This window comes from Anser anser, assembly GCF_964211835.1.
Source record: "Anser anser genome assembly, chromosome: 19".
In the NCBI taxonomy this organism is placed as follows: Eukaryota; Metazoa; Chordata; class Aves; order Anseriformes; family Anatidae; genus Anser; species Anser anser.
The window spans coordinates 6150443-6162399 of record NC_139740.1 but is presented as its reverse complement, the minus strand read 5'-3'; the positions used below and the strand labels follow the sequence as shown (position 1 = coordinate 6162399).

General features: G+C 38.6%; 1 protein-coding gene across 2 annotated transcripts; it reads left to right on the top strand.

Moving 5' to 3' along the window:
* Nucleotides 1–4363: 4363 nt before the first annotated feature.
* FN3KRP (fructosamine 3 kinase related protein) lies at nt 4364–11874 on the top strand. 2 transcript variants are annotated; one of them, XM_083805768.1, is made up of 6 exons: nt 4372–4998; nt 7191–7342; nt 8031–8122; nt 8620–8702; nt 9106–9228; nt 9981–11874. In XM_083805768.1, the coding sequence occupies exons 1-6, from the start codon at nt 4858–4860 to the stop codon at nt 10317–10319; spliced, it is 930 nt and encodes a 309-aa protein (XP_083661894.1). In that variant the 5' UTR covers nt 4372–4857; the 3' UTR covers nt 10320–11874. The 2 variants fall into 2 exon arrangements, with proteins under 2 accessions (XP_083661895.1, XP_083661894.1); XM_083805769.1 differs by lacking the exon at nt 8620–8702 and having other exon boundaries at nt 4364–4998; nt 8031–8127.
* The last annotated feature ends 83 nt before the right edge of the window (nt 11875–11957 follow it).

Here is an 11957-nt window from a genome sequence, read left to right as displayed (position 1 = left end):
AAAAGGATGAAGTACAAACTAATCCCTGTATCTTGTTTTACTGAAATTGTGTTTGATTTTTCCCAAAGTTCACTATGGAAGAGAACAAACAAAAAATAATAATAACAAAGCATTTTCATAACAATAAGCCCATAACAATAAGTTTATGTGGTTTTTTCATTTGTTTTTTAAATATGAAGTTTTCAATTGTTAAAAAATAAAGAAAATGCTTTTCAAGTGCCTGTTTTGATGCCATAAATAGTAGAATTCTGAAATGTTTCGATTTTTCTGAGTATTTCCACTTATCTGACATTTATGTGTAATCATGAATAGAACACAGATCTGTGCCAAGCCCAGGTTTATTTTGAGGGCAGCTCGTGGCTGTACTTTATACAGGAACTAGGAAGCTAGAATACACCCACAAATCCTTAACCCATCATCTGACTGAAAAGAGAAGAAAATGCATTTTCTAACCCCCTTTCAAGCAGTAAGACAACCTGTTCAGGAGCAACTGAAAGTATTCTTTTTAAAAGAAGAAATAATGATACACATTACCACTCTTTTACTGCGCCATACACAAGTAGGCTAGGCTCAAGTCAGAACTGCAAATAATAACCTCTTGATCGGGGTTTATTAAAACATCCAAATATCCTCTCAAACATCCAATTGGCAGCTATACTTATTGAAAACAAACAAAACAACAAAAAAGCCAACACTTTTTTACCTTCACTTATTACTAAAATGATTTTTTTTTTAAAAAAAGAACATTCTCAACTTTTTGTTGACGAGCAGAAATTTCTGAACAACTAAACACGTTGGCAGTATGGCAGAGTCTGTACCAAAAACTGAAGAAGACAAAACCCAAAAACTAAACCCTGGAAAAAAAAATCTATTTTCTCTTTCTGCAGCAAGTAACAATTCTTCTGGCTTTGGTCTCACTTTCATTTAGATTCCACCCCAAATCAGATCCATGAAATAGATACAGAAACTGCTAAAAACTAATCCATGAAGGCATTAATTCCACAAAGAAACAGACACAGAGACACTTACTCCAATGTCTCTGCATAATCAGAACAATGGCCAAATTCTGCTCTTAAGGTCTATTCCAGTCTGTTATTCTGGTAACAGAACTTCTCCGTTCATTTCCGTTTATCTGCTCATACAGCTGACCTGAGATATTTTTAAAAAATATATTTCTCTCTCAGGGCAAATTACCTTTAGAGAGAAAGAAAGCCAAGCAATAACAGCAAATGTCAATGACTGTCTTATAAATCATCTCTTTCTGTAATGGAAATTCCTACATCCTTCCTGATCCACCCTCTCAGCTTATCCATGGATGTGGGAGAGGAAAAAAGACAGAGTCAACAGCACATTTCTCTAATGTTCACAGAAATAGAGGCTTGGAGCCTGAAAAACTCTAATGCATATTTTCCACTTATATATATAAACCAACCAATAAAAGGCTGCACATACCAATTACCTTTTCTTTTCTTGTACATACTGTCAAGCAGTAAACAGAAATTAGCAGCTGCAGTGCTTTTCTATTCAGGATGTGTATATTAACTGATGACTCACCAAATAATTTGCAGCCCAGCATGCCAGTTGTCTTCTCCTCCACAGAAAGAAAAACTATTTTAAACAGAAAGTTAACCGCTGTGGATCTTGCAGGCAAGCCAACATGTACCAGAACGTGATAAATATTGTTGGTGAACCCCAAGAGGGCAGAGGAAAGGGGGTGGTTCCAACAGCATATGGCAAGTTTTTCAAAATACGCAAATAGTAATGAATGATACAGGGGAGAAAGAGTGGAGGCAGGGAAGAAAGGATTATTGCAAAGTCAACCCACAGTGCCACGTGGCCTTTTGTGGTATACGCTGTCTTCGCTCAGCAGGCAAGACCTGCACTGCATGAATACCTACAGTGTATGGCTAATGTGTTGTGGCTTTTTTTTTTAATCCTCTGTGAGTACATTTGCAGCCTTTATAATCTATGGCTTAGTCATAAGTAATCTATGGCACAGAGACCAAAGATGGCACACAGCTGTCTTACGAAGATGCTGAAGATGGAACTCCCACTGAAAAGGATGTCTATGAAAGAACAGCTTACAAATCCTGGTTCTCCAACACCTGCAGCAGTTGAGAGCCAGTGCCTCCTGCAAACAGATGCCCTGTAGTGCATTCAGGAATACAATGTCTTGTGGGTCTTGCTTTCCTCCAGAACAGTTAACCTCTAATTTGTAAAGCAAGCTGACAGTTGCTTCTTCCGATTATGTCCACCAAGTAATTAACGAGTGTGGCATTATTATTTTAGCCAAACTTTTGTTACATCCTATCTGATCAGATGCAATCAGAAACAAGTATAACCCAATTAAATTCTATGGAATTAAGGGCAATTGCTCTCTACTCCTACAACATTCTTTATGTTGTTCTTTAGCATGGCATGAAGAAAATTCTTTACTGACAGTGTAGAAAATCTACTACAACTTAGTATTTGAAGACTGAACCACACATTTTCATTCGATTTGAACTCCATTAAGTCTACTCAAAATAAATTCTAATTGATTTATAAATGCTTTGTCAAATAAATAAATAAATAAATGTGACAACAGGAATTTTCCAAAAATTGCACAAGTGTTATTTAGTAAAAAAGGGTTTGAATCCTTCCAAATCTCATACTTCTTTAAAAACTACAGAAGGAAAAGCAAGTCTTCTTGATGAACATTACTCCTTTATTCTCTCAATTAGACAGAATAATAAGAAAACTCACAGCATCATTTTCCATAGTATCCACCTAGACTCCAAATGGAGAATTAAGTCTCCCTCAGCATGACCTCAATCATTCTTCATCAACCGCTACAGTCATCTGAATATCACCTTTGCAATGCAGGCTTAAGGATAGTTTTACAAAAAGTCAGGAGATAAACAGATTCCAGCACACAAAAACACATTCTGTTTGTGTTCCCATACTCTTGTGGTACTAATTTATCCCTCGTTCTGAGTAAGCCACTTGGGCTTTAAACTATCACTATCACAACCAGAAATTACAACGCCCTCTACAGCCAACACTGTTTAATGAAGTACAGCTCCACTGCACAAAAAGGCAAGGTAATGTATACTATTCAACCAACCTTCTGCCAGCAAAACTTGGCAAGCTCTTGACATACCTGGAGTGGCTAAAAGCCCAAGCTGTGGCCATCACGTGTCAGTGCAGATTTTTTTAGACTGACAATGAACATGCACTTCTAAAAAGCACCAATCACATTACAAACTTGCCATGTGAGTAGTCTTGGTATATGCAATAAGTCTGACAAAACTGAGATGCCAAATTTCTTGTGCACAAAATGTGTAGCTCATTTGTTCTTAAAAGCGTCTTCACACACCAAGTGCTTTCCAAGAAAGTAAATACATCTTGCACACAAACAATTATGGTACAGCTGATCTCATAAGTCTAAGATACCTCATAAGTTTTGGATTTGGTACAAACACAACACACGAATGACGTGTGCAGGCTCTGTAGAAACATATAAGCAATAGCAAAAAAAAAAAAAAAGTAGATCCAGACATCACACCAAATTCAAAATATCAGTTTCTGCACAAAATCCAGATTTAATAAATAAATAAATAAAGACATATAAGAACTCTTGAAAATGTAAGGTAGAAAAACTTCTGAAAATAAAGAACATCAGCCCTTTCAACACTTGTCATTTTGCTGCTGCAAAGGAACTATTAGAGGGCTCTAAGTTGTAACAGTCCTGCATTAAAACAAACAAAAAGAAACTGTCCAAAACAGAACCTAAATTAAAATTTGAAAGTGCACATCAATTCCTCTAAATTATTCTGAACTGCTATTTGTCTCAGCTACAACATAGCAACAGATGCATATCCACAGGTTATCTAAATTGCTCAGCACAGAAAAACACTTACAAACCCCAAACAAGACAAATCAGCGTAGGAGATGAATGGGGATGCTGTCAGGAATAACAAAAATTGACCTTGGTGATTGCAATAAACAAGAGCACAAACATTTAAGAAAATACTAGAAAATCAAAATATACAGTCGTGCCCTAACAAGGACATGAATAAATGATCAGTAGGAACTCTTCCAACTTCTACACTAGGAAATTTGTATTTTAGATACAAAATTACTTGCTAAGTAGACAACTAGTTCCAACCGGGAGAAGACTGACTAACTTCAGACTTACGCTGGCCAGCATCCACTGTCAGTCACTTTTCTTATTATTGTTGAGTAACAGAATGAATTTGAGTGTGCACCTTTATAATGGCCAGAAAGCCCGCTGCACTGAACCTAAATATTTAAAATTATTACCTTTATTATGTATGTTGCCCTACCACAATGTGTTTTTCCATGACAACTGCATCTTCTGTATGTGTAGCAGGAAGGAATCCACCCCACTCAGGGCAGACGCGTTCAAACAGAAGCAGGCTTACAGGCTCCCTACAGCACAAAACACTTTCCAGAAAAAGGATTTCTGCTGCCAGTATCTTGCACCCTGCCCAAGCCCTCCGGGACTGTCCGCTTCGGGCAGAGCAGGCAGCAAGGATGGCGAGGCACCTTCTCCTCCTCCTCTGAGGCCACAGCCACATCACTCCCTCAGGCGAGGGAATTTTCAGAATTCTCTGAGGAGGAATTCCGCACTTCTCCCTCCCACACCAGGGAAGAAGCAACTCCTTCTGTACTCCTCCCAACATTTCCACCCGAACCCTCGCCTTTAGCCAGTCGCCTTGATCGGCAACGAGCATTCCAGAACGCTAACCAACCACCCCATTTCCCCGCCGCCTCAGGCACCGCCGCCATTTTGTGAGCCCCGCCTCAGCTGCTCGGCGCAGGCTCGGCTCTGCGCGGGGCCCGGCCGGCAGCATGGAGGCCGCGCTGAAGCGGGAGCTGGGCACTACCGTGCTGCGGGCAACCGGGCACTCGGGCGGCGGCTGCATCAGCCAGGGCCAGAGCTACGAGACGGACAGCGGGCGGGTGTACGTGAAGAGCAACGCCAAGCCGGAGGTGGGGGCGTGAGGGGGGAACGCGTGCGGCGGGCACCCGGGTAGGGGCAGCGGGTTCTGTGAGGGCGGCTGCTCTGAGGAGGCGGGCGGCGGGCTGGGCTCCGCGCCTTCTTGAGGGAGGGAGGGAGGTTGGCCGGCTGGCCTCAGGTAATAAAATGTAGGCAGGCAGGTGGCCTGCTGCAGGGGTGAGAGGTCTGCTTCGTTTGCTGGCTTCTGCCCTGTGAGCCTGTGGCTGGTCAGCGCTGGGTGCCTGTAGCGCGTAGGACACGGGCAGGTTGGCGTTAATTGGGGGTATTGCTAATCATAAAATGGCCTGGGTTGGAAGGGATCTCAGAGATCATCTGGTTCTAGCTCCCCTGCCACGGTGCAGGTGATGGTGCCATTGCTCCTGTGTACACTGGAAGTGTCAAGAGCAACCTATAGGAGGAGTAAAGTTAGTGCCTGAGGGTATGCATCTTTTTTACTGTAACAAAACCAATATTTTCTTGCAATATGAAAAAGCTTTTCTCAATAAATGATATCTTCCATGACTGTTCAAGAGTTTCTGCTTTGTCCTTTCAGTATTTGGTACCAGTTAATGTAGAAGGTAGCAACCTGTGTTTGATAGTGATAAGTATAGTACAACATACTCGTATGACATGCTTATTGGAAAAGCAAAGATGGGGTGGAATTTACTGTAAAGGTACTCTGCACTTGTAGCTGTCAAGTGAACAGTTTCTCTGGAATAATTGAAGTCAAAACTTGTATTTACCTTTAATAGCAAATAAGTGTTTTTGAAAGGATGTATGCAACTATATGTACTTCAAATTTGTTTACACTGCCCGGTCATATCAGGGAGCTGGATGGAAGATCAAAGGCACTGAGGTGATAACACAAGGAAATACTGAAAGGTTATTCTCTACATGAGACTGAAAATAGTTTGAATTGGTAGCAATGTAGCCATTCCACTTAGGCTTTTGATTAATGTGTGTTTAGATATTTAATCCAGCTATTTACAAGATAGGGCTGGTGAAAAAAATCTGGAAAGATTTTCTACTTAGTAATCATTTTCTATTATTTTGTCTTAGTCAGTGGATTCTGAGTGCTGATTCAAGCAAACTTTGCCAAACTATTTCAGTGCTGTGCAGTGTATGCAGCAATGGATGTATATCAGCAATTTCTTTAGAAAAAATGAAGTTCTTTGGAAAATGCTATTCTTTAAAATTCTATTAAAGTTGCCAGCTGACTTGAACTAATTATAGTGCTTTATATAGAGATACAGTATTTACTAATTTTCAAAGGTATTGCCAGTCTCAGTAATTCAGCAATTTTTCCCGTAGGCTTCAGAATTTTTATCCAAACCTATTGTAAACAGTCCTCTGACTGTATCTTGTGTATTAGTACTAGAGGGTAATAGACTATTTTATTCACTATATTTCACTGTTTTTTCTTTCAAGCAAATACTGTAGATTTTCTGTATGCCCTCTTCTGTGACCTCTGTAACTGTTCTAAAGAAGCATTCATGTGACAAACACCACTGATGTCAGTGGAGCAACTCAAGAGAATAGATTTTACTTAGTGTGAATAACAGTTTCAGAAAAGGGTCCTGAGTTAAGAATGTGTCCAAAGCAGATGCTATTGGTAGTGACTTGGTTTCTAAGAGCTTCTGTGTGCTAGTGTGTTATGGGGTGTTTAGCTGCTATCATTGATTTTTATTTTATTTTTTTTCCAATGAGGCAAAATAAATAGTTCAGGGAAAACTGTAAATTGTTTTGAAGATCATCCATCTTACTAAGCAGTTTGTGCCAGGAAAGCCATGAAAAATAAAAACACCAGCACTACCCTTCTAGACTCTCAATGATATATCTGTGGCACATGTGTTTCTAGTTACTTGCTTCATAATCAGTTAATGATATATTGCTTACATTTTGTATATACAAATTACACTCCAGCAGATGAAGTTGGTTTGGTGTTCATAGAGAATGCAATAAACTAAATCGCTTTCATGGAATCAGTTTATGAAGTGAAACTTCTGTAATTCTAAAATGGGTGTCAGGTCTGGTGGTATGGATTTGTCTCTATCTTATACATGCGGTAATCCATTTGCCCCTAGTTTTTTATTTAATGTTTATAGCCTCGTTTGGTTTTATGAAAGTCTTGTTTATCAGTGACTGGTATTAATAGAGATCAATACTTTCCTTTGATATTTGGCAGGCTAGAAGAATGTTTGAGGGAGAAATGGCAAGTTTAGAAGCCATCTTGAAAACGCAGACAATAAAAGTGCCTAAACCCATCAAAGTTATAGAACTGCCTGGGGTCAGTACTCTGTTTGTGATGGAACATTTGGAAATGAGAGGCTTAAACAGGTAAAACACAGTATTTTCATTGCTCCCTTTCAGAAATTTTTACTGTTATGCCAATTAAATCATTTGTTTTCAGAGGGGAATTTTTTGTTTGAGACAGGAGAAATACCATAAGTTCATTAACGTGGGAGGCAGCTGGCTCTACAAGTTGCTTGTGGTTACTGTAAGACTTTTCTGAACTGTGTAGAGGATAAGCTTTTATTTAAAAATAGATAAATGAGGGCCATCTTACTCTTCTGCCTTCTACGCCTGTTAGAGAAGACAGAATGACTGACTGAGGTGTAAAGAAGAGGATGATGATTCTTTTGCTCCGTCTCCCAAAGAAGGTTTAACAAGAAAAATGCATAATGTGCATGCTTTTCTTTACAGGTATCTTACTTAAATTAATACAGAAGTGATACCACACAGAAATTAGAATTGATGAATTCTTGTTGTTATTAAACTTAGGATTTCTCTCACTTCCATTTTAATGGTGTTATCAGAAACAACCATAGAAGTATATTTTGTTCCATGTTAATACGTAATCTTTTTTGGAAGAAGAGGTGTGTACGGCCAGAATATTTTGAAAACATACTTTGGTAGAGATGCAAAACTTTCAGTTGCTTGATAAAACTTCCTAAGTCATTCCTTGAATGTTAAGAACAGGATTCATTCACGTGTCTCTGTTCCTGAAAATGCTTTTGTTTCTTAGACATTCATCAAAGCTTGGAACACAGCTGGCTGATCTCCACCTTCATAACCAGCAACTTGGAGAGAAACTGAAGAAAGAAGAGAGCACAGTTGGTATGGTACACAGCTCTTTGCGAATTTAACCTAGTTAATAATAATGTACAAAACAGTTAAATTAGCTCCTGTTACTTCAGGATAAGTTTTTCTTCTTCCACTAATGATGTCATGAAAATAGATTTGGAAGAAACTCTCAGGCTGGGTGGGGAGTGGGGTCATCTTTTTTGCTTTTGTTCTCTTTTGGACCTATGTAAGCAAAACGTTTATTCAGTTTAGGGTCCTAAACCACAGTTTCTGCAAGTACATGGTATCAGAGGAGATAATGCTACCTCAAAATATAATTTCAAAGATTATAATGTAGTTACTTTATATTTAAGCTTTAACGTTAAAAAAACAATAGCAAAAGGCATTGTGACAAAGTATATTAAGGCATGATTTTTTTTTATTCTCAGTAGAAAAAATATGGTACCCTTGCATAGTTTTTAAGGTCCATTTGTATTTTAGATACTTAGAATCTTGTCATTGGTATTGGATTTTTGTCTTTGGTTTGAAAGGTAAAGGTCAAGGGCAAATGGAAGTCCAGTTTGTGGATCAATTTGGCTTTCATACAGTTACCTGCTGTGGCTATCTTCCACAGGTAGGTTGTACTTCATGAGACTGACAGAACTTTAAGCTTATCTTATTTTGCCTTGACTCACACACAAAGGGCCAAAAATGCTATAATGGAAATGCATTTATATCTATGGCAACATAAAAAGAAGAAACATTTTTCAGCCCACAAAGGAAAGTTGTGCCTTGGATGGCACATAGAGGTGCATCAGATATGCTTACCTTTTGAATTTTTTGTCTTTTATTGCTCAGTGAAAACTATTTTTCCCATAACTTAATGTTCTAAGGTACTCTTCTATTAAAATAGTAGCATTTAGTGTTCTGGATGCTACCAGCATAAAAACTGTATAATCCTCCAAAGTTTTATTTGATAAAAGAAAATCCGTCTTTTCTGTGGTATGGAACCAACATCTGCAATCCTGTCCCTTCAGGTGAATGACTGGCAGACTGACTGGGTGACTTTCTTTGCCAAGCAAAGAATCCAGCCCCAGATGGACATGATTGAAAAGAATTCAGGAGACAGGGAAGCAAGAGAACTTTGGGCACAACTTCAGGTAGAAGATCTCTCTGTTCTCAAAATAGCGATAGCTAAGTATCAGTCCTTTAGATTTTCTTTTCATAAAACAAAGCTCCTGTTTGTTGTTACGCCTCAGGTTTTGTTGGCAAGAGATTCCAACTTTTAGGGGTTATAAAATTATTCTAAGTTATACTGTCTTTGTCAAGTCACCCTAAATTCCAAAGTGAATGTGTGCCAGACAGCGCTTTGCCTTACTGTTTGGGAAATACTAGATCAAGTTCGCATTCTCATTCCCTGGAACATGTTCAATGTGAGAAATGTATGTAGAGAATGCTGTTCTGCACATCCTCTCTTTGTTTAATGTTTGCATCTGCTGAGGTGACAGCAGTATTGTGTATGTGTGTGCTAGTTTGTAGAAATTTCTTCAAGGTTGATAAGAAATTTCTGAGCCTTCTAATGATGAAGTGGGTTTTATTTTTAATTATTTCTAAAGCTGATCAATGTTACAGCACTAAATGGAGTTTTACATTTTGAATTTTTTTAATGCTAGAAAAACATTTGGATGAAATGTCTTCAGTTGCTGGCTTTTATGTAAAAATAGAAATCCTCTTGATTTTATCAGCATCTCTTTTGACCAGGCCCTGTGCTGTTTGAATTGAAGTTTTTTGTTAACTGACTTAGTAGAACTTTGAATTCATGCTCTGCAACCTTTGCATGCATGTGAATAAAACCCTATGATCCTTCACTTTAAATTTATCATTGATATGTCTTGCTTTTTTTCCCCTGCAGTTGAAGATACCCAGTTTGTTCTGTGATGTAGAAATCGTTCCTGCTCTCCTGCATGGAGATCTCTGGGGAGGAAATGTAGCAGAGGATGATTCTGGTCCAATTATCTTCGATCCAGCTTCTTTCTATGGCCATTCAGAGTATGAGCTTGCAATAGCAGGGATGTTTGGTGGCTTCACTAGCTCTTTTTACTCTGCTTATCACAGTAAAATTCCCAAAGCTCCAGGGTTTGAGAAGCGCCTAAAGCTTTATCAGCTTTTTCACTACATGAACCATTGGAACCACTTTGGTACAGGGTACAGAGGGTCTTCTCTAAACATCATGAGAAATCTGGTCAAGTGACTTTCTGCTCAAGCGGGATACTTCCTGAGTTGCTTGGCAAACCACATACTTGGTGTTGCAGCTACAGGAATGGTGATGTTAAAATAGCTGCTAGACCCTTGACCTTGTTTGCACAACTAAAGACCCAGAATCAGTGAGTCCTGCTGAATACCAGGTATAGCATATTCATTCCTTCTTAGCATAGTTGGAGAGGGAACTATCTAAGGAAGGAGCTTACTCTGTTGCATAAAAGATCCATCAGTGTCAAGAAGGCATTGTATGCTTGAGACTAGACAAGTTAATAGAATCAAGCACCAAAGCATAAATGATTTGGAATAGGTTCTCTTAGGGACCAGTTGTTCTTCAGAGCAGAGAAATTCTAGAGTTTGCATTTGCACCCTAGTGGAAAATGTTAGAGAAGCTGTTGTGAAATGGAAGATTGCTCTTCTCAGTTACTGAGCAGATGGCTAAAAGAGTTGTTCATTGCTTTTTGCTGTTCCTCATCTCTTCCATGATTGATTGCTCAGATTCAATAAGCTCTTCATTTCCAGTTATGTGCATGGGAACAATGAAGTATTTTGAAAGTCAACAAGACAACTGTATAATTGGAACTGTAAAAAGTGATTTGGACTTGCTAATCATTTTGTAAATGTGATTCTGTTGGATGGAGACTGCTTCCTATTCTGTTGCAAAGCAGTGTGAAATTGCTTAGAAATTTTTCTGGCATATGCATTTTGGTGTCTCATGGCATTCTTTCAGGCTCTTCTGTGCTTTCTGCTCAGCTAGTTCCCACTCTAGAACAAGTTTGTTTTTACCTGAACTACCTCTGTTTTCTTTTCTGGATTATGCTTTTGTCCCATAGCATGCATTCTTAAAGCAGATCTTTTCAGGTAAGACACTCTTCTTTTATACACCATGTGAAGATGTCCTCTCTCACTAATAAAAAGATGCACTTTTTGATTGCTCTTGTTGCCGACAGGACAATACCATCTGATCATGGTATGGTCTTCATATAAATTTTCTGTAATTTAGACTACAGATGCCATAAGCTAACTTACTTTATTTCATTCCCCACTAAGTGCACTTTCTAGCTCTTAGGATAAGAGACATGAAACCAAAAGGGGTTAAAATGTAACTCACAGAACAGCAGCTGTCCACCACTATCAGAAATTCTGTAACAATAGCTTTGCAGACAATAGCTATTTGTTGTACTTGCAAGATAATACTAAAATTATAACTGCTGTTTTTGATATAGGCTGGTAATGATATTGCAGTGCAAGCGTGCCAGCTAAGTGAGAGAAATGCATGATGCCTAATGTGAATTTTGAGTGTTTGGGAATGACTTAATTAAAAATGATTTTTACAGGATATACTGGCAGATTACTGAGGGTTTTCTAGTTGCTATTGTTTATAAGAATATGAAGCAATTTTAGAGAAGACAATCACTTAATACAACTTTTCCTTAGTTCTATCCCTCTTCTCACTGGCTGTTTAACTTTTGCTATGAAAAGTTTTGAAGCTCTGCTCAGTAGAATCACTTTTATCTTGTGGCTTAAATAAAAAGTTTCTCCATTGATCATTGTTGTCTCTGTTTTCTGAATTAAAACTTCATGGTTTGCTTTCATTCTCGGGGAGGTACTTGCTCTAGCCTTTTGAAAG

Bases quoted from the DNA above. Each gene is read 5' to 3' on its own strand.
- FN3KRP (XM_083805768.1), top strand. From the start codon at position 4,858: ATGGAGGCCGCGCTGAAGCGGGAGCTGGGCACTACCGTGCTGCGGGCA. The intron at 7,343-8,030 runs GTAAAACACAGT...TTTGTTTCTTAG, and splicing joins GAAATGAGAGGCTTAAACAG to ACATTCATCAAAGCTTGGAA. The intron at 8,703-9,105 runs GTAGGTTGTACT...CTGTCCCTTCAG, and splicing joins GCTGTGGCTATCTTCCACAG to GTGAATGACTGGCAGACTGA.